Raw genomic sequence first — 15155 nt, 5'->3', positions numbered from 1 at the left:
TCCCGCTAAGGGCACGTGTCCCGGTTGTGGGCTCAATCCCCAGGAGGGGGCGTGCAGGAGGCAGCCAATCAATGATTCTCTCTCATCATAGGAGTTTCTATCTCTCTCTCTCTCCCCCTTTCTGAAATTAATAAAAATATATATATTAAAAAATAAATAAGGTGCATGTAGTTGCAGTGACTACATGATACATTCAATCTATAAGTCATATTTTTTCTACAAATCTGTAAAGAGCTGAAAACATTCTCATAAGGCTGTGTGCCAACTCAACTTGTTAAAATCCAAGACTTAGAAATATGAAATTCTTCCACATTTACTAAGAGAAACCCAGAGATCTTCTACATAGCTCGGAATCCTTTACATAGCTGCTAAGTCAAGTTACTAAAAAACATCATGCCATGGCTCAAAAGACTACTGTAGTGATATACACCAAGTGATATATATCAACTTGGTTAAGAAAATTCTCAGCCCGGCCAGCATGACTCAGTGGTTGAGTGTCGACCTATGAACCAGATCATGATTCGATTCCTGGTCAGGGCACATGCCCGGGTTGTGGGCTCAATCCCAAGTTTAGGGCTTGCATGAGGAAGCCAATCAAAGATTCTCTCCCATCATTGAGGTTTCTTTCTCTCTCTCACTCTCTCTCTCTCTCTCTCTCTATCCCTCTCCCTTCTTTCCTAAAAATCAATAAAAAAAATTTTTTTTTTTTTTTAAAAAATGAAAAATTCTCACCAAAAACCTGATTGGAGAGGGGCAGGTATGGTGGGGAGAAACATGTTACCAAAGTTGCCTAACCAGTGAAAAACCATAGGATGAACACAGTTTATTAATACACCATCTGGTATCTACCCAGACACCATATATATTAAATCTAATACGATAAATGTTTACTCATCAAGCTTGAGTATTCAAAAGACTGCTAACACATTACAACATATGGTGACAACGGCAAATACTTCTTAAAAGAAGTTTTTAAATGTAATACCACAGGTAAATATGTTAGGGGTGCTTATATGATTATATTTATTTTGGTTAAAGATCAGTAATAGAATCTAATCCTACCTAATGAAAGAGAAACATGGTAATTAGCGTACATCCGCTACCCTTCCAATTGGCTAATCAGGGCGATATGCAAATTAACTGCCAGCCAAGATGGCAGCCGGCAGCCAGGCAGCTTGAAACTAACATGAGGCTTGCTTGCTTCAGTGACAGAGGAAACCAACGTTCCGCACCTGCCTTGCTGGCCTCTGAGCTTGCAGTTTGAAACATAGTTACAAATATAGAAGCTAAACAAAACCCCATAAACCTGCTTTCGGCGAGCCGGGATCTCAGAGCTGGAGTTGATACAGTGTTTCGATTATAGAACACAAACAAACCAGAGCTGTAGTCAGCAGCAGAGGCCTCAGAGCTGGAGTCAGAGCTAAAGCTGGCCCAGAATTTAAAAAAAAAAAAAAAAAAAGGAGCAGTTGGGAGCTTCAGTCACCCGCCAGCCTGAAAACAGCCCTCAGGCCCTCACCCAGACTGGCCAGGCACCCCAGTGGGGACCCCCACCCTGAAGGGTGTGTGACCAGCTGCAAACAGCCATCATCCCCTCACCCAGGCTGGCCAGGCACCCCAGTGGGGACCCCCACCCTGAAGGGTGCGTGACCAGCTGCAAACAGCCATCATCCCCTCACCCAGGTTGGCCAGGCACCCCAGTGGGGACCCCCACCCTGATCCAGGACTCCCGTCAGGGCAAACCAGCCGGCCCCCACCCATGCACCAGGCCTCTATCCTATATAGTAAAAGGGTAATATGCCTCCCAGCACCAGGATCAGCGGAGCCGCGAGGCCTCCTGGCACCGGGATCAGCGTGACAGGGGGCAGCACCCAAACCCCCTGATCGCCCTGCGGCTCTGTGTGTGACAGGGGGCGGGGCCACAACCTCCCTATCTGCCCTGCTCTCTTCATGACAGGGGAAGGCGCCCCAACCCCCTGATCGGCCGTGCTCTGTATGTGACAGGGTGCAGCGCCCCAACCCACCCCCCCCACGGGCCCTGCTCTCTGTGTGACGGGGTAGAGCCATAACCTCCCCATTGGCCCTGCCCTGAGTGTGAGAGTGGTGGCACCCCAACCCCCTGATTGGCCCTGCTGTGTGTGTGACAGAGGTCGGCGCCCCAACCCTGTCCCCCCACGGGCCCTGCTCTGTGTGTGATGGGGTAGAGGCATAACCTCCCCATCGGCCCTGCCCTGAGTGTGACAGGGTGCGGCTCCCCAACCCCCTGATCCGCCCTGCTATGTGTGTGACAGAGGTCGGTGCCCCAACTCCCCTATCGGCCCTACTCTGTGCGTGACAGGGGGGAGCTCCCCGACCCCCCTGATGGGCCTTGCTCTGTGCGTGACAGGGGGGAGCTCCCCAACCCCCTGATGGGCCCTGCTCTGTGCATGACAGGGGGCAGTGCCCCAACCCCCCAATTGGCCCTACCCTGAGCGTGACTGAGGGTGGCATCGCAATCTTCCAATCCGCCCTGCTCTATGCATGACAGGGGGCGGCGCCCCAACTCCCCAATCGGCCCTGCTCTGAGCCCGACCAGGGGCTGCACCTAGGGATTGGGCCTGCCCTCTGCCACCCGGGAGCAGGCCTAAGCCAGCAGGTCGTTATCTCCCGAGGGTTCCCAGACTGTAAGAGGGCACAGGCCGGGCTTAGGGCCCCCCCCCCCCCAGTGCACAAATTTTTGTGCACCGGGCCTCTAGTTATCAATATAATCTTGGAAACAGCTGCATACTCACTTAAACCCTAATGATTTTAACCGTTTTAGTATAAATATCTCTACAGTGATGGCAAGGTGATGGAAAATGTGTGGCCTAATAAACTATCAGTATTTACAATGTAACATTAATTCCTAGAAAATGTACTAAACATGGTAATTATTCAAGACAAACCTAGGTAGAGCTGAAAATAGTATAAATAAAAATATAATATAATAATATTATATTATATTATAATATTATAAATATTTTGCTCCATTCCACTCTGACTAACCTGATTAGCTCAGCTCTTTATTTACTATCCAATAAAATTATCAGAACTGCCCTACCCGGTTTGGTTCAGTGGATAGAGCGTCGGCCGGCGAACTGAAAGGTTCCAGGTTCAATTCAGGTCAAGGGTACGTGCCTGGACTGTGGGCTCGATCCCCGGGGGGGACTTGCAGAAGGCAGCCGATCCATGATTCTCTCTCATCATGGATGTTTCTATCTCTCTCTCCCTCATCCTTCCTCTCTGAAATCAATATAGATATATTAAAAATAAAAAACAAAAAACTATAAGAACTGACAAAATGTATAAATGTATTCCTGAAAGAATATAAGTCAATACTGACTAATCAGAACTTTTTATCTAAATCAGCTCTGATAAGACCTGGGAGAAGATGTTCAGTTTTCATTGGCAAATAGTAAATGTAGATTTTCATTTAATAGGATTGTATACACTAATCCTGATACCAATGGTCTCTCCAGTTAATTTCAGCATCAGGGATAATTCAGAACCACCCTAACAAAAATCGTAAACAGTGTCAATTCCTAAATGTCCTCAACTGAAAACATCAGAACTTTGGAATACACTATATTCATTTATAATATTCCGACTATACTTTAGAAAGTCTAATATACCGAAGAGCAAATCAAAGACCACATCATATGTTCTATTTAATTTGATTGCATCAAGTGGAAATTTGCAAATAAAAGGTAGAAAAAAATTTTTGAAAAAATAAAGCCTATATAAAAACAATCCCAAATTACTTGGAGGGGGAAAAGCCCCCCAATTATAAATTAATAAAACTAATGAACACAGGGAGTAAAAAAAAGAAATGACAAAACAAACCCCTCCTCGCTGACCATCTACATGTATGGAACGGATGTGATCTGCCAGATCTGGACTAGAGTTGAAGCAAGCCTGGCACTGGTCCCAACAACAATTATAGGCAATATTTTTGCTTGAAGAAGTAGTGCTTCCTTGTCCATTCATCATTGCTGGAGTTGAACGCCCACTGGAAATTGTGCTGTCTACATCCATTATAGTACTGCTTATGCTACAAAAGAAGAAAAAAGGCTGTGTTATTCCTAGAAATTCACTAACATGAATATGATCTTACAAATATTTAATTAAGGTTACCATTTGATATTCTGTCCCATACAAAGCATACTACCTGTATTTTCCATTAGAAAGTAACAAATAATTTCCTTGAGATTATATAGTTGGCAATAAAGTACAAATCAAAGTGCAAAAAAAAAAATGCTAGTACCTCAAAACCAGATATGCATGGGGTAATTTAAGCAACTTTTGGCAGTCATGAACTCCCCAATACTATACACTACAAAAAACAAACCAAACACACACACACACACATATGCACACAGGTCACCACTTTTCATCCCTCCCATAGTTCTAAGCAAAATGGAAGAATAAATAGTTTCCAGCTATACGTATATCAGAATCAAAAGATAATCTTTACAATTTTGCAAACAATTAGATGACCCGACATCCTTGTGTCTTTATTAATCTAAGAATATAATTGCCATCACATCCTACCTCTTTCCATCTCAAACAGGTTGGGAAATTTGGCTGTATTTTCCCTTTTAAATAAAAAAGCAGAAGAGAGAAAACTGGGTGCAACGAATTTCTCTGATTTTACCCAAAGTCCAAATAAAATGTCTTTTAATCTAATCTATCCAAAAAAATTGAAAATGCCAATCAATCCCCTTTACTTTTTATTTACTAAACAAAGTATGACATGTTAGTAACCTTTTTATTTACCAAAAATTCTATTAGTAATAAACGTTATTGAGTAATTTTAAATACTTAAAATTTCACATCTTAAGAAATGTAACACAATTTCTCCTTCATTTTAAAAGCAAATCACTTTTTTTAAAAAAATATCTTCCCAACAGAACTACATGGAAGTAGCTTCAATTACAGGTCAATGGAAATTTTCAGACTAAACCCATCAAAAGCTATCTATAGCAGTTTGCAATGTAGTACCAGTAAATTACAAAAACTGTATTATATTAATGGATATGCTTCCCTACCCCAAGTTTTTATTACAGAAAATTTCAGACACAAAAAAATGTATCTCAGTCTGATACTGGCTATATGTAATTTGTTTTTCTCAATCATCTGCAAGTTGCAAACATACTTCAATCACAATTATTTTAGCACACATTCTTCTAAAATGAAAAACATTCACTAATACCATTTCAACCTTATTTGCTCACACCTAAGAATTAAACTGAATTTGAACCTATTTAGTAAGCTTAATGATTTGTGTCTAACAACAAATGCACCCCAAGAACTAGCAAAAATATTCTTCCATGATGCTTCAGTTACAAAAATAGTCTTATCCTGGCCAGTGTGGCTCAGTGGTTGTGCATCGACCATGATCAGGGTTCAATTCCCAGTCAGGGCACATGCCTGGGTTGTGGGCTCAATCCCCAGTAGGAGCGTGCAGGAGGCAGCCAATCAATGATTCTCTCTCACACTGATGTTTCTATCTCTCTCTCCCTTCCTCTCTGAAATCAATAAAAATGTATTTTTAAAAAAATACTCCTTCCTTTTCCACTAAGTATCTGTATGAGGCCAGATTTTCATCACAAAGTTCAACCAAACTAATTCATTGCAAGAGGCACGGATGAGAACTAGCTGTTAAGCCAGACATTAAAGACATTAAAAATAAAACAATGTCACTTCTATTTCTTTAACTGGAAAAGTTATTTTACATTTTAAAAAATACTCTTTAGGCTCTGGCTGGTGTGGTTCAATGGATGGAGCACTGGCCTCCGCACCAAAGGATGGAGGATTCCATTCCTGGTCAATAGCATGTACCAGGGTTGCAGGTTTGATCCCTGGTCCGCTTGGGGCACATGGAGGAGACAATCAATCAATGTGTCTCTCTCCCCCAACCCTTTCTTTCCATTCTCTCTAAAAATCAATGGAAAAAATGTCCTTGGGTGAGGATTAACATAAAAATAAAACAAAAGCTCTGGATTCTTCAGTAACTTTTTAAACATTTTTTTACTGATATATAATTCATATTTCTCAATATTTAAGAAAGCAAAAGAGTCCTTAAGAGCAAATGTTTGAGAAACACTGATCTAGAGTATGTATCAGGAGTAGGGACTGTCCGGCCCAAGGGTCTTATAATCAATTGATCTAGCCCTGCCAAAAATACAGCAGGCTAATTTCTTAAGTTGATGATTCTGTATGGTCCTCGAATGAGGTTATAAACATCCAAATGACCCTTGGCAGAAAAAAGGTTCCCTACCCCTGGTATATAGGGAGGAAAGCTTAAATGTCTCTGGAATGGAAAGAGTATGTTTGTGACCTGGAATACTTTTATTTTATTCTGAGGTTAATTGTTGAATTTAAAATTCATCCTGAGGTCACATGGATAGGGACAGCTTTATTTGCAGTCTTCTTTTCAGCTATCTCTGAGGAAATTCATTTGTGTTGTGGATTTTTCTGGCCAACTTTGGGTCCTTCTCTTTTTCCCCCTGCTCTGAAATGATTTCTAAGCTACTAAAATGTCTAACTTTAAAGAAGAGTTGAGAACAGGGACCTGAAGAGGATATGGGTGCATAATTTGAAATCAAATATAACTTACTCTTGTCACAAACAAAAATTAAAATATAATGTCCAATTCCTATGAAGACATTGATTAGTAAAGTTGCAGCTTTGCACTCGTGTTTCCCAACCCTAATTTAGGCTTCCACATGTCCTTTCATTTAAAATTAGTCTGCAGTCACATATTTTATGCTTTTCCCAATTAAACACTTTCCAAGAAGACTCACAAGTTAACCTGCTGCATGCTCTCCTCTCCTAGGGGAGTAGCCAGGTGGCTGGTTCCAAATTAAAGAGCTAACATGAAACAATATTAAGTTTTGTTGTTTAAGTTTGAGGGGCTGGTCACTTTTGCATTTGTGATATGAAGTAAAGATAATTAAGATAATTAAGTAATGGTGTCTTTCAAAACAAAATGTCTATACTAGAAATACTCTTTTATAGCTCTCCATCAGTACAACCAAAGTATATATGGAGTCTGAAAGACAAGCTGTACGTACCTGCAAGTCACATTTTCATGACTTAAGCAGCCAAAACAGAATTAAGAAAACAGAATGATAAAACAAACCCTACTTCAAATTTAAATTCTTCTAAAAGCTTTACTGTTCTTGGTTGATTTTATAAAAAATGTTTTCAGCTTATAAAAATAAATACTGCCCTGGCCACCAGTGTGGCTCCGTTGGTTGAGCATCCTCCCATGCACCAAAAGGTCACGGCTAGATTCCCCTACAGGGCACATTCCCCCCCCCCCCCGACCCCCCCCAGTTCAGCTCAATGCCCAGTAGGGAGTGCAGGAGGCAGTCGATTGATGTCTCTCACCTCTTGTTTCGCTCTTTCTCCTCCCACCCTTCCTTCCTCTCTCCCTCAAATCAATAAAAACATTTAAATAAATAAATACTAATAAAATACTATATTAGTATGTCTTTATGTATTGGGTTCCATATAAATATTCATTTGGAAAAAAGTTTCATCCACTACTCAAAGTCTGTAAATTGTTTTTAGTTTACTTTCTCAACCATAGACCTCGAAATTGTCAAGTTACTAATTATGAAATGGATAGTACTTTCACACCAAAAAGTTAGAAACCACTGAGCTACCTTATATACAGAGTGACAGAAAGGATAAGATGTACCATAAACAAGGAATGTAGTAGGAAAACAGAACGAGCAAGGCATCTAACCACTTTTCTTCAGGATCTGGAAGTTAAAGAACGAGGTTCCACCAAAGAACCTCCCTAATCTCTAATGGACCAGGCTGTTTTATTTTTGTTCTATCAATAAAAAACATAATCATTAGGAAGTCTTCAGTCCTAATTTGTATCTTAATTATTCTAAAACAAATATTCTCTAAGTCTAATGTTTTAAGACTGGAACATGGTCTTCCACACAGAATGAAGAAAAGTGGTATGAAAAAAAAGGGACAGTAATTCCACTGGTCTAAGGAATATTTAACAGAGTCAGAGCAAGTATTATAAACTTTATCTTTGTAATTGGTAACATGCTTTGGATAGAAATATACTATGTTCAAATTATTTATCAAATTGTAGGTAAACAAAACCACACACAGGAGTGCTAATCTAATCATATAGCAGAGTAAGCTAGCAGGCAATGTTTCATCTATCAAAACAAATTTTGCCACTCACTACTCAGAAGATTACTCTGTCTCTCCCACACTTATAATCAAAATTATTAAAGGTTAAAATTCAAAACAGTGCAAAGCATTTAAGAGGATTTTATGTTTTTGAAAAGTCTGAAGTTGTGTATCAGATATTATACAATTTTAAGAGTGAAAACACTTTGAGTTATCCATACCATCCCCCACCCCCCATTTGTTGGAATGAACAATTGTTTTGTGCCATGCTCCTTAATCTAGGCATTGACAGGAGGATTAAAAGCTAAAACTGAATCATTAAAAAAAACAGGCACTTCAAGAAAACTATAAACTGCCTGCCTGTTACATTTTGACTTCCTCTTAAGGAAAAAGAGGGATTATGTAATTCACTACACCAAAATGTATATCACAAATAATAAGACACCATTTAAATCTGACTTCCCATTCTTTATCATAACAGCTTACAATTTCCTGTATATCCTGCTTTTGTTCTATGTGCTGTGTTGTCAGACTGAAATATGGCTACACCGATATTCATCCTCCCACATGCTCTTCTTACAACATGGCATCAAGAGTTGTGGGGGGTGGGGGCGGCTGGCACAGCTCAGTGATTGAGCGTTGACCTATGAACCAGGAGGTCACGGTTCGATTCCAGTCAAGGGTACCTGCCTGGGTGCAGGCTCGATCCCCAGTGTGGGGCGTGCAGGAGGCAGCCAATCAATGATTCTCTCTCATCATTGATGTTTCTTTCTCTCTCTCCCTCTCTGAAATCAATAAAAATACATTTAAAAAAAAAGAGGTGGGGGGGGTCTATATTTGGGGGGAATTTATATTATCTCCCCTTGAATCAAAGCAGGTCAAAGACTACTGCAGAAGTTATGATACTACCAGACATCTTACAGCTAAGTCATAAAGGCAGTACAGCTTCAGCCTGGCTCTCTCTCGGAACACACAACTTGGGAGCTCTGAACTACCCTGTAAAGAAATCTGACTGCTCTGAAGACACCATGCAGAAGAGATCCTTGAAGAAAGTACACAGACCAAGGAATTTATATGCATATATGCATAACCCATAGATATAAATCAGCGGTTGCCAACCTTTCGGACCTCACGGACCACTGGTTGGCGACCGCTGATATAGACAATAGTACAGTGAAGGCCTGAGGAGGGGGCAGGCGTGAGGAGGAGGGAGTCAATGGGGGAAAAATGGGGGGAAATATAGTCGTAATACTTTCAACTATAAAGATAAATTTCAAAAAAGAGAGAGACACAGGGGAACTCCAGCTGTTCTAGCGCCCAGCTATTTGAGTCTTCTCAGCCCAGGCACCACATATACAACAGGTACTTGAATAAGTTTTCTGTAAACTGCAGTCTCCAGCCTTTATGCTTCTCCAAGCTGACACCAAGTGGAATGACCTAACCAGGCTAAACCCTGCTCAGATCGAAGATTCATAAGCAAAATATCTGTTTTAAACCATTCAATGCTTGAGTTGACTGTCATGTACTGAAACATGTATTAACTCATTTAATGCTTACAATTACCATACAAGGTAAGCACTATTAGTATCTTCATCTTACAGATTAGAGATTGAGACACAAAAATATGTGACTTGCCCAAAGTCACATAAGAACACTCACTAATGCCAAACAAATTCAATTGCCACATTTATAAATTTGGGTAAATTACTGATTAAAGAAATAATTAAATAGAGTCAATAATATACTTCAAAATAACTGTCACTCAAGTTTCATCTGGTATGCACACACCAGCTGTTTCTTTGCTTTGGTACATCTATGGCACACACAAACAAGGTATTGTTTACATACAATTTGACTTATATGGGCAGATAGTTTTACTAACAAGATAAACTATTAAATACTAGAATCTGTGGCCTAGTGCATGGATTTGTGCACACTGAAAGGAAATTTATTAGAAGGTGGCCAGCGGGGCAGGACTGGGCGAGACAGGCCGGACACACCCTGGAGACAACCTCCCATGGTCCCTCCCCAGCTGCCCGCACCTGGGGTAGCGTCGCAGCTCGAAGGGCATCTGCGGAGTGAGCGGGGTCCCTCCTGCAGGTAGGGCCCCTCAGTCTGGCCTGCAGGGATTGAGCCGAAACCGGCTCTCCAACATCCCCCGAGGGGTCACAGAGTGCGAGAGGGCACTCTGCAAAGTTGCTGTCATACAGGGTGTGGAACGCAAATGCAAGTGTGCAGTAAACCAGATTCGAGGCCGACAGTGCCCCAGCAACAACATAATCCACGGCCAAAGGTGGAATCGCAAGGTCTCGCAAGGAATCGGGCTCCCTCCTCTCTGGTTCCGGGGTGCATCACCCGAGAACCACCATTGCCAAGTCACCACAGCTCGGCAGCTCCTGCGTTAAGCATCTGCCCCCTGGTGGTCAGTGTGCGTCATACCTACCAGCCAATCACTTAGCCTTATATATATATAAACTAGAGGCCTGGTGCATGAAATTCATGCACAAGTAGGGTCCCTAGGCCTGGCTGGCAATCAGGGCCGATAGGGGCCTTCTTTCCCCTGGCTGGTGGCTGCCAGCTGCCGGCTGCCGGCTGCCAGCCGGGGCTTTCCTTCATTCCACGCCGCCCCCTAGTGGTCAGCTTATGTCATAGTGAGCAGTGAAACTCCTAGTCGGTCAAACTCCCGAGGGGACAATTTGCATATTAGCCTCTTATTATATACTAGGGGCCCGGTGCACGAAATTCGTGCACTGGGTGTGTGGGGGGGGGGGGGAGTGTCCCTCAGCCCAGCCTGCCCCCTCTCACATTCTGGGAGCCCTCAGGCGTAGACCCCCATCACCCTCCGATCGCCTGATCGGCCCCTTGCCCAGGCCTGACGCCTCCGCCAGAGGTGTCAGGCTTGGACAGGGGACCCCCATCGCCCCCTGATCACTGGCTCTGGCCCCTGCCCAGGCCTGAGGCCTCTGGCCCAGGAATCATGCCTGGGCAGGGGACCCCCATCTCCCTCTGATCGCTGGCTCCACCCCCCGCCCAAGTCTGACGCCTCTGACCCAGGCTTCAGGCCTGGGCAAGGGGACCATCATATCCCCCCAATCCCCGGCTCCGCCCCCCACCCAGGCCTGATGCCTCGGCCAGAGGAGTTGACCCTCATCACCCTCCGATCACCAATAACCGGATCGGCCCCTTGACCAGGCCTGAGGCCTCTGGCAGAGGTGTCAGGCCTGGGCAGGGGACCCCCAGCTCCCCGTGGTTGCAGGCTCCGCCCCTGCCCAGGCCTAACGCAGCTGCAGCAACCCCGCGATCATGGGCTCCGCTTTAGGCCCAGGCAAGGGACCCCTACCTCCCGGGACTGCCAGCTTCGACCGTGCCCAGCTCCCATCGCTGGCTCCACCCCTACTTCCTGCTATCACTGGCCAGGGCGGCAAAGGCGCCTGATTCTCCGATCATGGCTGGGGGGCAGGGCCAAGGCGGCCCCAGGGCCACCTTGGCCCTGCCCCCCAGCTCTTAGCTCCCCCCTGGGTTTCCAATCACTGTCAGTGGCAGGGGGCTTCTTCCTGCTTTCCCTTTCACCTCCCTGCATTGTGCCTACATATGCAAATTAGCCGCCATCTTGTTGGCAGTTAACTGCCAATCTTAGTTGGCAGTTAATTTGCATATAGCCCTGATTAGCCAATGAAAAGGGTATCGTCGTACGCCAATTACCATTTTTCTCTTTTATTAGCTAGGATTGACTTGTAATTCCTACAAGTCAATTAGCTTCATAAAAAATTAATTCAAGCCCTAACCGGTTTGGCTCAGTGGATAGAGCATCGGCCTGCGGACTGAAGGGTCCCCGGTTCGATTCTGGTCAAGGGCACATGCCTAGGAGGCAGCCAATCAATGATTCTCTCTCATCATTGATGTTTCTATCTCTCTTTCCCTCTCCCTTCCTCTCTGAAGTCAATAAAGATATATTTTTTAAAAAATTTAATTCAAGGTCACTCATAGAAAGCAACACTATTTGAACACACAATATACAAATGATGTATTATAGAACTGTACACCTAAAACCTACACAATTTTATTAACCAATGTCACCCCAATAAATTCAATTAAAAAGTTAAATAAATAAAGCAACACTCCCTGAGGTAGAACTTGTCCCACATTTAGAACTAAAACAGATCTGAGCCTAACAATCTCAACATAAAATCCAACTCCAAAAATTCATCCCAGAGACAAAGGGGCAGTCATTTTAGTTTTTATTTATCAAGAACAAAAGTAACATGAAATTGGTCTTAAATGGGATTCAGGAATTTAGACCATGTTAGATTTCTATAAGGCCAACTCATTTTCCCTTCCAAATTACTATGGTGCTGTAGGCTTTTAGGTCTTTAAACTGGAGAACAATTTCTTTTAAAAGTAAAGAGAGCTAGGGGACTGTCTAGGGCGGGGGGATAAAATGGATACATATGTAATACTCTTTGTAATACTTTAAGCAATAAAAAAAATTAAAAAATAAATAAAGAAAAAAAATAAAGAAAAATAAATAAATAAATAAATAAATAAATAAAAGTAAAGAGAAGTGCCTATTTTATTACATGTGTTACATATACACAAGTCAATTTTCCCCAAGGCCCTTCCTACTCACCTAAGATGGAAGGAATTCTGCTTTCTTATGATCTGAACTGTACTAAGAATCACATATAAACATCTCATTTGTAGTAAACTCCTAAACCTAAAGATATTCAAATAGTTTTTAGTAACAAATTTAAGTATGACCTTTTTTTTGAAGTATGATTTTTAAGGCAAGTAAAATATGTCACAAGAGATAATCATCAAAATTAATTGGAGGCACACTACAAATTATTAGCTAAAACCAAGGTATTATTACTATAATTACAATCTATTATCACTATAATTTAAAAAGACAAAATGGATTTTTCTAATCAAGAAAAAGACTATTCTCTGTCCCCACAATTATTTCTGTGACTAAAGAAAAAAGATTTTTCCCCAAGACCCAGCAGCATTCACTAAATTGGCCAAAAGGGACTTTATGTAACAATGATGAAATACAGCCTATGGAAAGCAAGTAGGTGGCATTCTTCTACCATCACTATGCACTGTGCACATTTCAAATTTGTTTCTCATCTCTAGTCTATTGCCCTTTAAGATACTCCACCCACATCTTTCATCATCCAGCTTAAGAGATCAGCAAGCAACTATCTTCAAAAAGTAATACTAGAAACATTTTACTTCAACACAATTACAATATAAGGAGTTATCTTTTACCTTAAGTTTACAGAAAAATGGCTATATACGCCAAGAAGGTATGTTTAAAAAAATATGCTATGAGGACCGCCACCCATTTTATACAGAAGCAATCACATATTTAGTGTTTGAAGTTAGTGTTAGATCATAAAAATGTTTCTGACAAAAATGACTATACTAGTGCTCAATACCTCAAAAGATATGTTCGAATGACTGCCAACATGAATTGAAAGCACTAAAAAGTCAACTGCTGATTCATTCACTCTCAGTACCTTAACAAATATTTATAAAAAGTAATGGCAAAATTTTGTAATTTAGAAATGAATTAGCAAATGTATTTACTGAGAAATACTAATACCCTTCTAAAATGTGTTTTCTCAAATTGGTAAACACTTCATCTTTCTAGAAACTCAAAATATAAATGAAAACCAAAAAGCAAGTCAGGAACTTCAAAAAGTGTTAACAGAAATAAAATGTCAATAAAGAGCTTCTATTCCTCGTATAACTGAATAACTACAACCCAAAAATTAATTAACTTCTATATTTCAAAGTCTTAAAATGAACCTGGGCTAAATAATCTATGTATATATAAATATTACAAATGAAGGTTCAGAAATGTATATGAATTCTTTGCAAAAGAGAAAGGTTGAAAACTTAAATAGCCATTTATTTATATGATTTTAATTAAATTTCCAGTCAAGGTTGTTAAAACAGTCATATAGACAGTACAGTAGCTAAGACAACACATCTAAAGCCAGGACTGGGCTCTCTCAAGAAGCTTGTGACTTGGGCAAGTCATAATCTCTGTGCTCTTCCTCACCTCATTGTTGTTGGTAAGGATACAATGAACTGCACTTCTTTTATTTTTTTAATATTTTTATTGATTTCAGAGAGGAAAGGAGAGGGAGAGGAAGGGAGAGGGAGAGACAGATAGAAACATCAGTGATGAAAGAGAATCATTGACCAGTTGCCTCCTGCACGCCCCACCCTGGGGATTGAGCCCACAACACAGGCAGATGCCCTGACTGGAAATCGAACTGTGACCTCCTGGTTCATAGATCGATGCTCAACCACTGAGCCACGCTGGCCGGGCTGAACTGCATTTCTCAAAATCCTTTCTATAAGCTCAAGAGTCTGAGATTCTTAAGCAAACTAGATAGTCGTTTTCTCTTAAAATAATATGCAAATTTATTTTTTTGTTGGGAAAGTCTGCTCTTTAAAATTATCCAAATATTCACAACTTTTTTTCAGATAATCTTTCCACATATGCCGTTAAAAAGAATTGGAACCCTGGTCAGGTGGCTCAGTAGATTGAAGAGTCGTACCATACACCAAAAAGGTTGCTGGCTCGGTTCTCAGTCAGGCCACATCCCTATGTCCAGTAGGGGCGCTTTAGGGAGCAACTGACTGATGTTTCTCTCTCTCCCTTTCCCTCTCCATCTTTCTCTAAAATCAATAAATATAACATCAGGTTGAAAGGGGGATGGGGGAAATATAAGGCATAGAATGGTCCTCCTTGTTTCATGCAGCCACACTAATGGCAGTAAGAAAAAATATGTATTAGGTACATCCATATTCAGTTGAATTCAACCAACTACTGAGTTACTGAATATAGGCAGTGTAGTAGATGAATGTAAGTAGGTGTGTGCTGGAAGTATAAAGATAAACAGGACCTGATTTTAATCTTACAAATGTTATAGAAGACGAACAAAAATGATATTTCAATA

General features: G+C 41.5%; 1 protein-coding gene across 6 annotated transcripts in view; it reads right to left on the bottom strand.

The window, feature by feature from the left end:
- Nucleotides 1-15155, bottom strand: part of AEBP2 (AE binding protein 2) — an 82733-nt gene that overhangs the window by 58087 nt on the left and 9491 nt on the right. For all 6 annotated transcript variants that reach the window (XR_009451173.1, XM_059682330.1, XM_059682331.1 and 3 more), the window contains exon 2: nucleotides 3859-4066. Coding sequence is in view for 5 of the 6 variants with exons in the window: in XM_059682330.1 (XP_059538313.1) it covers nucleotides 3859-4066 (208 nt within the window). In the remaining variant the exon portion in view is untranslated. The remainder of the gene's footprint in view (nucleotides 1-3858; nucleotides 4067-15155) is intronic.

This window comes from Myotis daubentonii, chromosome 2, assembly GCF_963259705.1.
Source record: "Myotis daubentonii chromosome 2, mMyoDau2.1, whole genome shotgun sequence".
Lineage (NCBI taxonomy): Eukaryota > Metazoa > Chordata > Mammalia > Chiroptera > Vespertilionidae > Myotis > Myotis daubentonii.
The sequence above is the reverse complement of the archived record's forward strand: the minus strand, read 5'-3'. Positions and strand labels throughout refer to the sequence as shown.